Source organism: Bombus huntii, chromosome 15 (assembly GCF_024542735.1).
Source record: "Bombus huntii isolate Logan2020A chromosome 15, iyBomHunt1.1, whole genome shotgun sequence".
In the NCBI taxonomy this organism is placed as follows: Eukaryota; Metazoa; Arthropoda; class Insecta; order Hymenoptera; family Apidae; genus Bombus; species Bombus huntii.
The window spans coordinates 379,210-395,495 of record NC_066252.1 but is presented as its reverse complement, the minus strand read 5'-3'; the positions used below and the strand labels follow the sequence as shown (position 1 = coordinate 395,495).

Sequence of the window (16,286 nt, the reverse complement as noted above, 5' to 3'; positions counted from 1 at the left end):
ATCGACTGTGATGACCAGTCGAGCTCCATGATGCGTCGAGGGGAATCTCCTCCTAGTAGTGGGGATAACGACGATGCAATTATCCAGAGATTCTTTTTTGTCAATTATCGGAGGTTTCCGTATTTGATACGCTTTGTTATTTGATATATAGGAGGTATTATAATATATTATTAATATAATACTATAATATATAGAAGATATTATTGTGCGTCTTATCTTCACAAGAGAAAAACTCGGAGTGGGAGAGAGAAGGGCGCAGTTACGACAACATATCTACCTCCCTGTTGATTCTCCTGGTACTGATTTGCCTATGCTTGCCATATAAGCAAGCCCCTCCATTAGTATAAGCTCTATGATTGGATCTGATGCTTTTAGTACAGAGTACACTATAAACTTTGATAGCCAACAGTAATCAAAAAGCTGGACGTGATACTGGTTTCGTTGCTCAACACTCGATTATCAGGTATTGCTTACACTAGAGTCTGGTTGAGTGATTAGACAGAACAGAAATAACTTGTTACGGCGAGCACAAGTTCATTTTAGTGTCGTTAGCAGTTATCATCCGAACTTCCAGCCGTTGATTCGGCGGGTATCAAGTGCAGTGTGTATCATCATTGGACACGCAACATATATACGTATATCGAATAATAGAGAAAGTTGGTCGAGCGAAATCAAACTCTCGTTAAAATTAAAGTATTGTATTTTAGGAAAAAAAGGAAAAAGAAATTATTTAGGAAAAAGAGAAAAGCTATCTGACAGTGTAAGATGAAGGAACATCAGACCATAGTTTTTGTATTTAATGTTGCAATTGTCTTGTTGTTGGTAAGTAACATGAAAAAAAACCTTAATAAATTGGGGTTAGGTTACCAACTACTTACAATAACTTTATACAAAGTTATTAGTTAACATATATATGTGCTTTCATACCTTCGTTATACTTCTTAAGACAAATTTTTTTACAAAATCGCTCAAAAAGATGTTTTTATTATTAATAATTAATTTAAAAAAATAATTTTATGTTGGTTCTGAAAGGTTTAATTGAATGATATTTGTTTTAGATAAAAGAACTTACAAATTTTAATGTCCTCGACCATTTGAAAAAATGAATCTACAATGAATCTACAATGAATCTACAATGAATAATTAATAAAAAATAATGTTTTTCAAAGGCTAAAAGAATTGCATCCTGAAATTTACGAATCTCTCGCTCTGATAGTTTAGATTTGATCGTAGTAATACTTTTCGTGATAGCTTCTAATCTTTTGTTGTTGCATTCATTGAATCATTCTGGACTAGTGTCTATTAGTAGTGGAATAATGTCTCTCTGTTATTGATCAAATTTTTTAAGTTTGTAGAAAATACGAAAAAATCACTGTTAGCATGGATATATTTCTGTTCTAAACATTTCTTTGAGTTAACTATTAAAAATTTTTTGACATTCGAACCAAATAATCGCAATAAGCCGACTGAATTGAATAGTTAGATTACAAAGCTGTTGATTGAAACAATATGTTGATTCGGCAAATTGCTTTTACGACTTGAACTAGCGACCGTCTCTGCAGTTTTAGCACGTAGAAGTTTTAAGAAATTTCAAAGTACAATTTGAATCATTCAATTTTTAAGTTTTAATGATTAATCAATATAAATGAAAATTTCTAAGGAATATTTTAATATTAATAATTGAGAAACAATAAACTATCCTTTTTTAAATTTTCTTTTGTCGCTGAAAATATTTAAAACTATGCATATAAATATAAACATAAGTATATTGTTTCTAAAAAAAGTGTTTCTAAAAAAAGGAAATCAGGTTTTCTGGGAATTCGTAGAGTCAGAAACATTACAAACTTAATGTATCTTATTTTTTGAAAGGTCTTCAACAGTGCTCACAGCGATTCTCGTCGATCGTATGAGGAACCCCGCTCTGCTCCATCAGGAAGTTGGAAGTGGCCTCTAAATCAAAACAATGCAATGGGAGAAACCAGATCTTTGACGAAGATGAACACAGCTAGTTTGTTTCTTAACAAAATTAAAGACTTTTTCCTATTTTATTTTTAGTTAGGGAAGAACGTCAACACTTTATTTAACGTTTTCCCTTCTTTTTTCTTCCATGTGTTGAACAATATTAGAAAATGGTAACATCGCATTTCTTGATGATCATACCGCACCGATACAACCGAGGGTGGGATCAGTAATACCTTCTTGCAAAGGGCAAAGCTACTGTGAAGATGTTCCAAATTATCCTACGAATTTGGTGAAAGATATCATTGCCAAAAATCCACATCTTGTAAATTATACTTCTGTTGACATGGTTGGTATCCATTTTTGTAAAAGTATTTTCATTTTCTAATTGAAGATTATAGGAAAAAGACATGATAAGTACATATTTGTCGATTTTCTGATTTTAATGTCATCTTACAATAAAACAGGAGAATGTTATAATGATATAATTGGAAATGAAAATATGTTAATTTCAAAGATGTTAGTTATTTTTAAATAGCTGTTAGGTTGACGAAGCTGTATAGAAACCAAAAATATAACTATTATATCAAAACAAATAATGTTTCAACATTATGAGTAGAAATTAAAAAATCCTAATATTTTGCAAACTTTAAAATGGATTTAAAAAAAGGAAATACGTAAACCCACAAAAAATACAGAGAGAATTTTAATAATAGAAGATTGACTGATAATTAATTGAATTTTAAAGCTGCTTTGCTGTAAAATATAATAAATATGATTTATCATGTTCTTCAATTTTTTCCGATACTAATTTGTCTTTTTCTAACACTTTTATCTTATCTTTTTCTTAAATCCTATAAATTATTGTATTCTTTTATTTTTATAAATCTACATAATATCCGAAAATAATGGACATATTCTATTGTATTTTCCAAATTTGGTTTTACTTTCAGATAGATATGCTCAAACCCAGGCTAGGAGAAGATTCTATTGAGACAGAATCGTTCTGTGCATCATCTGTAAGTATAATTTAGTATTCGATTTCTATCTGTATCTTTCATAATGCAATAATTTCAATATAATGTCAGGAGCATGTCGTCCTTCCGAAAACGGCGGAAAATATGAACAACGAGTGGAAGTATATTCTTAACAACGAAGAATTGAAACAGGGAGTACGTATAGAAAAATGCATGTAGGTATATATTTTGTTGTCTAGATGAAAGAAATGTTTCACTAACCCCTTTTCACTCTATTTCTTTCACGCCACAAAATGCTAACAGCTTTATGTAATAATATGTATTGCTACTACGTATATAGGAAGTAGAATATTATAACAGATTGAACGGCATAGACAACAATAATGGGAATACATAATTACTGAAAATCTTATTTTTGTCAATTTCATTATTGAATACCCTAGATCAGTGGTCCTCAATCTGAGGTATGCGTATCCCCGAGGATAAAGACTTTAAGATTATGTTAGAATTTGATTGATTGTTTATTACAATTTCAATAATTTTATAAGATTAAGCGTAGAAAAGTAATGTCTATACATGTTTTATTTTATTCTCACTATTATACTATAGCTATAGTTTTATCCATGTAACTATACTTTTCCAGGCAGTACGCGAAGGATAAAAGTATCTTGAACCAAGTCAAGGTATTTTTATCGATACAACAATGCAATTTCTATTAATGTGTTAAAGCTTCTCATGCAAAACATGCAGTCAGTCACGAATGTTAATACTTTCAGCACTAAAATTGTATAACAATTTAACCTAAGATGAAAAGAAAGTAAAAAGAATAAAAAATACAATACTAAATAAAATACTCTGGAAAGAGTGCGTACACTTGTTATATTTGCATAAAATTATAAGTAAAATAGATTTAATATTATAATAATATTTTATAAGTCCACCGTAAACATTTGCATTCTTCTTAACATTAATAAAGTTCAAAGTTTTGCAATTTCTGACATAATTTCGTTCTATGATTTTTGTAAACTAAATGTATAATTACATCATTTTTTGGAAATATGTTAACTAAATTCGTAAAATTGATATAGGTTTCGATATACTTTAGTTACTGGCTGGAACTTTCATTATAAAACAAATTGATAATTAGGGAAAACGCTTGCACTTTAAAAATGATCTTTAAACCATTTCTTTTTTATAGTAATGAAGGCCAACGCTGCAGCATAAAATATGGCATACCAATGGGTTACGAAACCACATGTAAACAAAAGTTCGTTTATAATCAACTCCTAGGCCTAGAGGACGATGGTTCGGTTGCCTACCAGCATTTTCGGTTTCCATCTAGTTGCTGTTGTCACGTCAAATTCATCGGCACTTCGATACGGATTGGTGGAGTAAGTGATTTTCACAATAAATCAACCAACACCAATTGATTTCATTAAGATCAATTAATCTTTATTTTTCATTGGAGAATGTTATAATTGGCAGGTAATTGTACGATAATATACACAACAATACACGACAGCTGCCATGTTAGATAAAAGATTGTGCGTATACAGGGTGGTTGGCAACTGGTGGTACAAGCGGAAAGGGGTGATTCTACGCGAAAAAAGAAGTCGAAAATATACAATAAAAATTTTTCGTTTGAGGCTTTGTTTTCGAGAAAATCGGCTTTGAATTTTCGCTCGGTACACGTGTACTTTATCACGTCTCGTTATAAAGGATCTTACTGTAGATCGTTGTCTCGATGGAAAAATTAAAAAAAAAAAATTAAAAAAAAATTTTTGTTCTATATTTTCGACTTCTTTTTTCGCGTAGAATCACCCCCTTTCGGCTTATACCACCAGCTACCAAACACCCTGTATATTAATAAAGTTTCTTAAAACGTTAAAAAGAAGAAAACAAATTGCAGAAATTTTTATTCAAAGTTACTTTTTTGCATTTTAAGCTTTTGTTTGAGTAACGAATTTTACAAGATAATATTAGATAACATATAACTGAACAACTATAATTTAATGTTTTTTAATTTCAACATAGACTAATTTTCAAAGGAGAGAATTATGTTCTTCTTTATTTTTTACTGTATAGTCTTTTTTATCGACATCTGAAGCATTACCAATACATAATTCGTTACTTATTGTTATAGAGATTCTCTTCTCCAGAGGACAATCCCAATAATCTGAAACATTAATATAAAAAGTAGCATGGATCTTAATCATCAGATATTTATTATACGTTGCCTTAAATGTTTTAATATAATTTATTCCCTATAATATGAAAGTGACAGAAAATGTGAAACAATGACAACATGATAAAACAATAAAAAGCAACAGTTCTTCACAAATATGTCCTCAATCTTTTTATTTTCCAAAAACTGTATGAATATGTCACGTCCCGCGCTGCGCACGCGCCGTAACGTAGACTAAAACTACCAATAGCGCGAGTGAGCGTTCCAATTTGAAATTTAAATAAATTTTAACAATTTGTATAGAAACCAAATTCGAGCCTCACAACCCCCACGGAATAACCCGTCACATGGCGATGGATCTAAATATAAATAAGCGACATAGAAGAAGGAAATTCCTTAGTTCAGAGTAGTTAATTCCTCAGTTCTGTGTGATTAGTTCGTCAGTTCTTGGTGATTAATTCCTTGGTTCTTTGCGATCAGTTCCCCAATTCTTGGCAAGTAATTTCTTTGTTCATAGCGATTAGTTCTCAATTCCTTTAGCTCTTAATTTCTCAGTTCCTTTGCCTTTCAATTCTTTAGTTCCTTAGTTTTTCAGCTCTTAGTTCCTTTAGCTCTTAGTTTTTTGCTCTTAGTTCTTAAGTTCTGTAGTCCTTTAGTTCTTTAGCTTTTAGTTCTTTGTTTCATTAGTTCCCAGTTCTTGTCAGTTTTGTTAATCGACGTATTTGTATTTGTCAATTTGTAAATTGTTGAAAATCAATTAAATTAAAATCTTGTAATTAATAAGAGTGAAAACGTATCGCGAACGATTGTAACTTCGAGTATTCGAAATCTCAACGACAATTCTGTCAATACCCAATTAGAATTAGAATAAACATTTGTTGTGGAGAATATTTGTCTAATAATATAATAGAATTAAGCGAACATTCATTTTCACCAACTTTGATTCTCTCCCGTGCCAGTACTCCTGCGCGTAGCAGGTTAGCCGAAACGTGGGGTTTAATTGCCAATCGCATTAAACATCAGACAACGCATTTAATCTAAATTCAAAAATTAACGGCAACACAACCAAAACGAATCAAACAAAAACGTAACAAATAAATAAACCCTTTTAAAACATCAAATTTCATTACATTTTGTATTCAATTTTTCCAAAACTGGAATAAGAATATACATAGTTAAACTCTTATAAGTCTACTTTTTTCGCTTATGGGTGAAGCAATTATAATTAATTGTATTTTTCACTTTGATGCAAAATTTACGAATTAATAACTGTTATAAAGAGATAGTATAGTAGCAACGCAATGTATACTAAATACTAATAATAGCAACTAATAAAACACAGTAGCACAGTATCATGCAGATAAAAGAATTTTGTGAAATATTCACAAGATGCGGGTCACTTTTGATTTCGACAATTTTTTGATATATTGTCAAGGTTATCACTGGGAATAGTGTTGTAAAAGTTTTAGTTAAGAGTCGCCTTTTTTTAAAATGTTATTATCAAAACAGGTTTATAATACAATTACTGTTAATTGATGTAGGTTTGGGGTTGATAATTAATCGATTCACACAGATTCGATTTTTCTCTCTATATTTCTCCGCCTTGCACAACACGTCTTAACACTCAGGATAACTTAGTTTAGATTAATTTAGTTAGATTAACTTAGTCTATTAACACGTGGTCGACTTCTAAGACAAAAGAGCGTCGTTAGAAGTCGTTCTAACTTAGCTTGCAGTAACTAGCGATCATGCCAACTTATCTTTTCTCAACACTCCCCTTTGATCGTAGTGTCTACAAGCCCCATAGCTTTGGTAAAATATTGAGTCTTAATTCTATTTAACAGTAAGGAAATTCACACAGTTTCCCTTGCTGCTTCTTGCATCGCTACAAACTCCGCTCCGCATGTCGATTAAGCTATAATTGGGTATTTCTTGGATAACCAAGATATTGCACCACCAGCAAGTATGAAGACATACCCGCTCCTAGATTTCCTATCTACCGTACAGCCCGCAAAGTCTGAACAAAACACCTTCAAAGGTTGTCCTGTCCTTTGGTACACTAGCTTCAAGTTTTTGGTTTTTAGCAGGTACTTGAAAATCCACCTCACTGCTTTCCAATCGGGTACAGTCGGATTTGCGCATCTTTGACTTAATTTCCCTATTGCACACGCGACATCAGCACGTTGTTCGTACAACTTATTATCGAAAGACTCACCATACTCACTGTCAAAACCGGCTTCACACTTCTTAGCTAGCGGCGTTGACACTCTAACCTCATGAGCAATGTCAAACAGATCCAGCATTTGACCTATCTGTACGGATTGATCAAATGCGACAGTGGCACTGTTTGGCTTACTCAGGTGGATGGATAGAAATTGAGTATCGGTACCCAGCATCCTAACATCTAATTTCTCCTTAATTCTGGTTTTGAACACTTCAATCCTATCCTTCGTTCCAAACACAAGAATGTCATCCACATACACAGCTACAATCAGATCTTTAGACGCATTCACATACATATACGGATCACTCATACATGGATTCAGACTCATACCTTTCAAAATACTATTAATGTACCTAAACCACATTCTCCCGGCTTGCTTCAGTCCATACAGGCTCTTTTTGAATTCGCACACATATTGAGTCCTGTCTTTTCCTGGAACTTTAAAAAATTTTGGTTGCTCCATGTATATATCCTTATCCAGCAGACTGTTGAGATATGCACACTCCACATCGATATGCTCGTAACCCCGCTCATTCTCTGCACACAGAGCAAGCAGAATTCTTAGAGTTCTGTGCTTTACTATTGGACTGAAGGTTTCTGAATAATCTACTCCAGGTCTCTGCCAGAATCCCCGAGCTACAAGTCTAGCCTTATATCTATCAGGGTCTCTCTTTATGCCAAGCACCCACTTACAGACTATAATATTTTTGTTCAAAGGTCTTTGCACAATGTCCCACACATCTTTATTTTTTAGATTGTCTAACTCCTTCATTATTGCATCAGTCCACTTTTGAGCATCTGGCCCCCTCAGTGCTTCGTACACATTCACAGATACACACATGCTTTAAGTTTTGCAAACGGTGGCAACATGAGCCCAACTATCACACGTCTTTGGCTTATGTAATCTTGCCGACCTCCTGGGCACAGTTGGTACACTCAAAACCTCCCCCCGATTATTCTCATTCGTTAAATTGTCCATGAAATAGTCAGTCTCCCCTTCATTGTTTTCGCCATCACTTTGAGTTTCAACGTCAGTCTAGTCAACTCCCCTTCCAAGTTCAAAATCTTCTACGTCCCATATCTATTCTGAGAATCTCCTTTTTATGTTACTCGTATCCATCTTAACACTCTTGTAGGGAAACACATCCCCCGCGAACCTGACATGACAAGATATTATTACTTTCGTGGTTTTTGGCAGGTAGATCCTATAACCCTTGACCTGTCGGTCGTAACCTACAAATATCCCTTCATCTGCCCTGCTATCAAATTTTCCTCCGCTTGGGTTTCTCAGGTACTAGACTCTGCGCCCAAATACTCTCAGTCTGTTGATCTCCCCGTGGAAGTCGCATCCCTTACTTTTCCATAATTTCAATGGGATCTTGTCTCCGATAGCAGCGGATGGGCATAGGTTCCTTATGTGACATGCAGTGTTCACAGCTTTTCTTCGATGCGATGCTTCTTTCTTCGAGTAGAAGATCGGATTTCACGACTCTCGCGGTTAGATCCTTATCGATCCCTGTTGCTCTGATGTACGTCGCGTAATTTGGATCCGCCACGAGGCCGGCCAAAAGGAAACATGCCATAACGTGGTCCTCAATTCTTATACCTACACTGGACAACTTATCATACAGGTCCTGGATCCTTCCGCAGTACGCGGAGATATCTATGCTAGGGGTTTTCTCAATAGTTCCCAGTTCCCGCATGCATAAAACAATGTCCATCGACGTAGACCTCCCATGGACGTCTTCCAGTGCTTTCCAGCATTCCTTCACTGTTTTCAAGGTTCTGATATTCCCGAGATACTCGGGACGAACATGCTGGAAAATGTACGCACGTGTTTTGTTGTTCATTTTCATGCAGTCTGGTCTCAACCTTTCTGCTGCCGTAAATCCTGGCTCTACTGTATCCCAACAGCCCAGGAAAACCAACGAGGCTTCCGTCATCGTCTTCCAATATTCATAATTGCCCTTTCTCAGAATTGGATTCATATCCTTGTCCACATCACCCATTCCGTTGTCACAGGGTAAATTTGACTCCGATAAGATAGTTAATCCTAATTGTTTTATCATGAGTCACCGCCAGGGTAACATCCAGTCACTCCAAACATGACCAAAGTCCAGAGTAACATCCAAACATGATACGACCAAAGTCTTTCTCCCACTCCAACCACTAAACTCATATAAATACTCCTCCCAAAATCACCCGAGTAGTCTGCAGTCTGCAATACTCAAAACCTACCCAAAACCTTATCGTTGTGAACCTCGAATATAATAAAAATTTTATTGTATAAGTGTGTGAAAATAAAGAGCTCGATCTCCTGTTTTGAGATCGACACTTTGTAATAATTTGATAAATTATTACGCTACATTTTGGCGATCCTGCCAGGATCCATTCGGTTCAGTGAAAACGAAATTACGATTTCGGTGTATGCGCATCATTGAAGATCGAAGGATCAGCGGACTACGAATTTTTGTTACTACGAAGCCCTGCAGCAACTTTCAACGTTCCACTACGGTGAAACTAGACGAGAGGACTCGTCTCAGGACTCAGGATTCGGGATCTAGAACCAACCAGAGAGGAAACACCCCAGAGGCTCCTCAACGACCATAGCTACTACGGCAAGCTGGAAATCTGGATTCATTTTTACGTTACTGTTCCTCAACCATTTCGAGTTCAATTAACAACGATAGTTCAAATTCAATAAACTCCATTAAAATCATGTCCACACCTCTAAAAGAAAAAATCGAAGCCATTAACATCGCTTCTGCACCCGGAGCTATGGATATGTTGACTCGTACCATACTCGACGCTACGCAGAAACAAAACGAGCGAATCGAACTTCTTGCGCAATGTATAAAAGAAACAAAACAAATGGCCGATAGTGAAAACAAAAAACGTGCAGCAGAGATAGAACTATTAGGAAAAAATATCTCGAAAATGAATTTAGGACATGACGCTACTACTGAATTAGACTCTTTTATTACCATGGACGAACCTAGTACCGCGAGAAACAGACCTCCTCCACCGATTCGACCAGAAGCTAACGATCACCTTTCCGGTGAAGACCGTTTATCGCAATTTACTTCTCCGAGCTTACGAGCCAGAGACGCGGTAGTGTGTATTCCACAGCTAAATGGCGAAGACGATATCGGAGTAGCAGAGTTCATACGCGAAGTGCATGAAGTACGAGCCATGTGTAGCGAACAATCAATCATACTCTAAATGATTAAGATCGATAAAATTACAGGTAAAGCCGCAATGGCCATCCGCAATATACGGATTAGTGAATACGTACAACTGTACGATGCCCTACGGCGAAACGTAGCCACCCGAGCCTCCGTTCGGGAACAACTAGATCAGCTACGCGAAATAACACAGCACTACAACGAAGATGTTTAAAGTTATATCATCAGGGTCCGCAGAGCGTTCAATAAGCTACAGTATAGTATAATAAACGAATATTCGGAAGAAATTACTAGACGAGCAATGAACGATAGAATGCCGAGAGACTTCGTAACCGATTTCATTCGAGGCCTAAAAACCGAAATAGGACAAGTATTACTCGCCAGCCCACCATACAATATCATCGAAGCTGAAAAGAAAGCCACCGACATTGAGCGATACTTCAGAGAAGATCGAAATCGACGACCAAGACCAATGGAACGACCATCGACCAATAATCCCAACCCAATCATTAAAAAACCAACTCCAACACCTAATCCAATGCCAAGAACCTTCCGGCAAGACGAACGAATGCCATGCTTCAACTGTAATCAAATCGGACATGCCTCCAGTTAATGTAGAAATTTTCGATCACCCGGCCAATATCCGAGACCACCAGGAGTCCACAGTATAGAGACACGCAAGGAGGAAATGGAGGAACCAATAGACCAGACCTACGAATTAACGCCACAACAGGAAGACTACCCACAGTGTTTCTACGATCCAATGGACGACAACATAAATTCCTCGTCGACAGCGGAGCAGGAATTAACATATTCAAGAGAAGATGTGTGTTACAACCCAAGAAAGTAAAAGAACAAAAATTCTGAATGGGATACTCTAGATTTACTACTAATGTACACGCCTTTGTGAAATTATTCGGTAAAACTCTAGAATTCTTTGTAGTAGATGACAACTTTCCAATCATAGAGTACGACATACTCGGTTTACCAGCTCTATCTAAATTCAAATTTCAACTCTCGAACCAAGAACTAAAGCTTGACGGCAGTATTCTTTTACTGCAACAGGAAAACAATGTACCCCCGAAGCAAGCAGTGTCAAAGACAGTTACTTGGAAGGAAAACCGACAACGGTATGCTTTATCAATGGCGGTGAGTGCCCAGCCAAAATAACCAGTCTTATCGAAAACTCAAATACATATGATCAAGTCTCCACATTTAAAGATTTAGTATGTCGTTTTTAGATTTCAGACTCTCGCATATAGAGAAAACTCTCTGCGAACCAATCGAAAAGATATTGCTGTTTTATCTCGACGTATTCAATTTAGAGACCGACTTTTTACCTTGCACTAACCTTACTAAGCACATAATAATGTTAAAACAGAACAAAGTCATTAACACAAAATCCTACCGACCACCCGAATGCCACAAAGAGGAAATTAAACGACAAATTGACAAAATACTACAAAAGAACATCATAGAACCATCTGATTCCCCTTACAATTCGCCAGTCTGCGTAGTACCGAAAAAGGCAGACGCCTCAGGGAAACAGAAATGGCGAATCGTAATAGACTTCAGAAAAATAAACGAGCTAACTGACCAAGACGTATACCCATTACCCGACATAGACAACATACTATCCTAACTAGGCAATGCAAAATTCTTCTCAGCCCTCGATTTATCCTCCGGATTCCACCAAATCCCAATGGACACAGACTCTAAGAAATACACAGCATTCTCCACACCACGAGGGCACTACCATTACAATAGAATGCCATTCGGTTTAAAGAATGCACCTGCAACGTTCCAACGCATGATGGATACCGCGCTAAGAGGACTTATAAATAAACATTGCTTTGTGTATTTAGACGATATTATAATATTCCGACAGTCGATTGAAGAGCACAATAGCAACCTCGCGATAATATTGCAACACTTACGCGAACTCGGATTTAAAATACAGCCGGATAAATGTGAATTCCTTAGGTGTAAAGCCAAATCCCAAAAAATTAGAAGCCGTTTGCAATTTCAAACAGCCACGTAATCCCACAGACATCAAATCTTACTTAGGACTAGCAGGTTATTACCGCAAGTTCATCAGAAATTTTTCCAAAATCGTGAAACCATTGACCGAACTTACAAAAAAGGAGACACCATTTCATTGGACAGATAAAACCCAGGAAGCATTCCAGACATTAAAAGACAAACTCTGTTCATCACCCGTATTAAAATTCCCAGACTTTGCAAAACAATTCAGATTAACGATTGACGTCAGTAACGAAAGTATAGGTGCGATCTTATCACAGGACGGACATCCATGTTGTTATATCTCGCGAACTCTAAATCCACCGGAACGAAATTATTCCACTACAGAAAAAGAACTTTTAGCAATAGTATGGGCCGTGAAACGCCTCCGACAATATCTATTAGCTAAAGAACTGCAAAGACCCCTCATCACGCTTGATGAGATGGCAATTAAAATTAGAAGAATATGAATACGACATAGAATATACGAAAGGAAATGATAATACTGCAGCCGACGCACTATCTAGAATACATGTTCTGACCAGACGACGCGAAAATTTGAACATAGAACTCGATAAAAAGTATCACGATTGGGAAAAATCTACCGACGCGTTACCCAAAATTCTCAAAATGACTCCGAACCGTAAATCTTTTTATCAATTATCCAAAACAGAGCTAGGAAATTACGACAGAATCGAATGGTTAACTAAATTAAACGAAATTATTCATACAAACCAGAAAATAGGTATAGGCGACGACAGTTTCACACAGACCGAGAAGAACGCGATCAAACGAATTTTATTATTCCTGAAGGACACACCCCTCGAACCAAACGATAAAATTGCTATGGACTTATTAGACCCATTGAAAAAGACGAAGAAGGGCAATCAGTACATTCTATCCATACATGACGAACTGACCAAATACTTAATACTCGTACCATTAAAGACCCAGCAAACGGAAACAATTTGGAACGCACTCTTGAATCATTACATTTACATCTTTTCCGCTCAAGAAAAAAAAATATTAACTGACCGCGGACAGAATTTTGTATCTAGTTTGATGCAACAGTACGAAGACGCGTTCAAAATCAAACATATCAAAACGACATCCTTCCATTCACAAAGTAACGGATCTTTAGAACGAACACACGCAGTAGTAACAGACATGTTAAAATCGATACAGCGAAATTCGGATGAGGAATGGGACGATCAACTTAACTTTGTATGCCTTGCATATAATACAATGATACACGACTCCACTGGTTACACGCCATTCGAATTTACATTCGGACACCCAGCCAATCTTCCCTCCACAATATCCAAGAATCCCCAACGCACATACGCAGACGAAGTCACGTTCCGCAAAAAAGAATGGGACTCTAGACTCCGACACGCTCGCGAAACATTGATCAAAAGTAAACAGCGATATCAGCGCGACCAAAGACGTAAAATTATAAAACTTCAATCAGTTTTTAAAGAAGGAGACTCCGTTTTAATACATAACGATCATAAAAGGCATAAACTTGATGTGGAATGGTTAGGACCATACACGATTGATAAAGTATGTACTCCATACTATCTGATTCAAGACAAAAGATACACGGTAATCGTTTAAAACCTTACTTTCCAGGTCGACGCTCCTCTTTGCCGGAATAATATCCGCGCAAATAAATATTACACCATTAGAAGAAAACCCTGTATTCGTAGAAAACATAGGAGAAGGATATTTTACGGCGATACTGCCAATGTTATAGTAGGATTTGACACTAGCGACATATGCGAGCAGATAAGCACAATAGAATCATATAAATTAACAATAGACTCACGTGCAATCAGCAAAGAATACGCTGAAGAGTTAGACAGATTACAAAATCGTATCAATAACCTAAAACAACTCGCAAAACACCTGAAAGCGTTAACACATACCCGAAGCACACGAGGTTTATTCAACATCATAGATTCCGTATCGAAAAGTCTGTTCGGAACTCTCGACGATGACGATCTTACGCTCATAAACGTGAATATGGACAAACTATTCGATGACAATAATAAAATCAAGACCATAATAGCTAATCAAACAGCACTTATTAGAAAAATTGTAAACTCAGAAAGCCTAAACCACTTAGAGAAATCATATAGCGATATATTATAGCAACAACAGCAGGCAAATATCGATAGATTTATGCTTAAGATGATCATGAAACTCGACACCGCGATGCAAACTTTACACTTCCAATTAGATGAACGTCTACGTCATGATATTAGGCAAACAAGGAATAATTAGTCCACAAATACTCGACCCCGATGAATTTATAGAAAATTACGCCAAAGCAATAGGTAGCCAGATGTACAACACCGCGATCTCTGCCAAAACCGAACATTTTCAATTCATACTCGACATCAGTGATCTTAAAATCTTCACAATAGATGACAAAATATTTTTCAAAATTATAATACCTTTAGTCTCTAACACAGAATAATAAACATATTACAGGTATATCCTATCCCTGTAAGTAAGAGAAATGGAGTATTTTTGGCTCCAGTAGTCGAATATCAGATATATTTAACCTCAGGTCTTTCATTTATAAACGCTGATATCGAGTACTTCAACAAACTTTGTAAGAATCGAGCCGGAACCACTATATGCAAACAAACACTACCAATCCATGACAGAAACTCGAGAACCGATTGTCGCAGCAAAATAATAAACTTCAAACCTCACATTGAACATTGCCAAATAACTGTACTTAAGATTGAAGACATTAGCTTTATACCGCTCAAAACTAGCAACTTAGCAGTTGCGATACCGGCAAATCCGATAGAAATAGACACAATTTCCCAAACGATACATACCTTGCAAACACTTGACAAGCCTTCCATCATAAGAGCCAACACTTCTTGCGATATATTGTACAAAGATGAGCACATGCGTATAGGCGAAACAAAAAACGAAGTTAAATACGAAATCAAAACAAAAACCCTAGCGCTCAAAACAAACGATAGTTTCACTCATCTGTTAGATAAACTCGAGCGACCATCAAAGATAATAGATAATTTACAAGGCTATAAAACCACGATGGATAAAATAGGCGACGAGATGGAAACTCTTAATTTCGAACATAGAACCAAAAATATACAGTATTGGGGACTAACCATGCTCCAGATATTAGGGTACATAGCATTAGGCATACCAGGTATATATGGATTAAACAAAATAGGGGTATTCAAATGCATCAGGAAATGTATACCGAACAAATTATGTATCAATATATTTTGCTGCCGAAATGAAATCGTAATCAACAGCCACAATGCGACAGCCTCACCAGTACCACGCACCCTGGCCTCGACACCCAACATTTATATTCCAACCAACACATACCACCTAGAGGAAGAGGAGGAATCAGCTGCAATTTTCAAGCAACGTCAAGTCCGATTCTACAAAAGTCTTTTGAAGAAAACTTGAGGGACCAAGTTCAATCTAAGAGGGGGGGGAATGTCACAGGTGAAGTTCGAGCAGCCATATGATAAAATAAAATTCCGAGCGCCTTATCACGTGTGACCGTCCGGTCAGCATCCGTTCTCAGCCGCCTGGGTGGCATTCGGTCACTCTAGCCGTTCTCCGAAATATATGATAAGTACGAGCAAAGCCTTCTCCCACTCCAACGAATAAAAGAATATAAATGCTCCCTTCAAAATCATCCAGTCAGTCTGAAAAAATTCTCAACTAGCCCA

At 36.4% G+C, this 16,286-nt stretch overlaps 1 protein-coding gene across 5 annotated transcripts; it reads left to right on the top strand.

The window, feature by feature from the left end:
- Window positions 1-297: 297 nt before the first annotated feature.
- LOC126873821 (protein spaetzle-like) lies at window positions 298-7,199 on the top strand. 5 transcript variants are annotated; one of them, XM_050635095.1, is made up of 8 exons: window positions 317-601; window positions 708-822; window positions 1,870-2,008; window positions 2,127-2,308; window positions 2,913-2,978; window positions 3,048-3,151; window positions 4,135-4,327; window positions 5,080-5,279. In XM_050635095.1, exons 2-8 carry the CDS (start codon window positions 766-768, stop codon window positions 5,122-5,124), a joined length of 786 nt encoding a protein of 261 aa, XP_050491052.1. In that variant the 5' UTR covers window positions 317-601; window positions 708-765; the 3' UTR covers window positions 5,125-5,279. The 5 variants fall into 5 exon arrangements, with proteins under 5 accessions (XP_050491055.1, XP_050491051.1, XP_050491054.1 ...); XM_050635096.1 differs by having other exon boundaries at window positions 320-463; XM_050635098.1 differs by lacking the exon at window positions 708-822 and having other exon boundaries at window positions 298-463.
- Window positions 7,200-16,286: the final 9,087 nt, after the last annotated feature.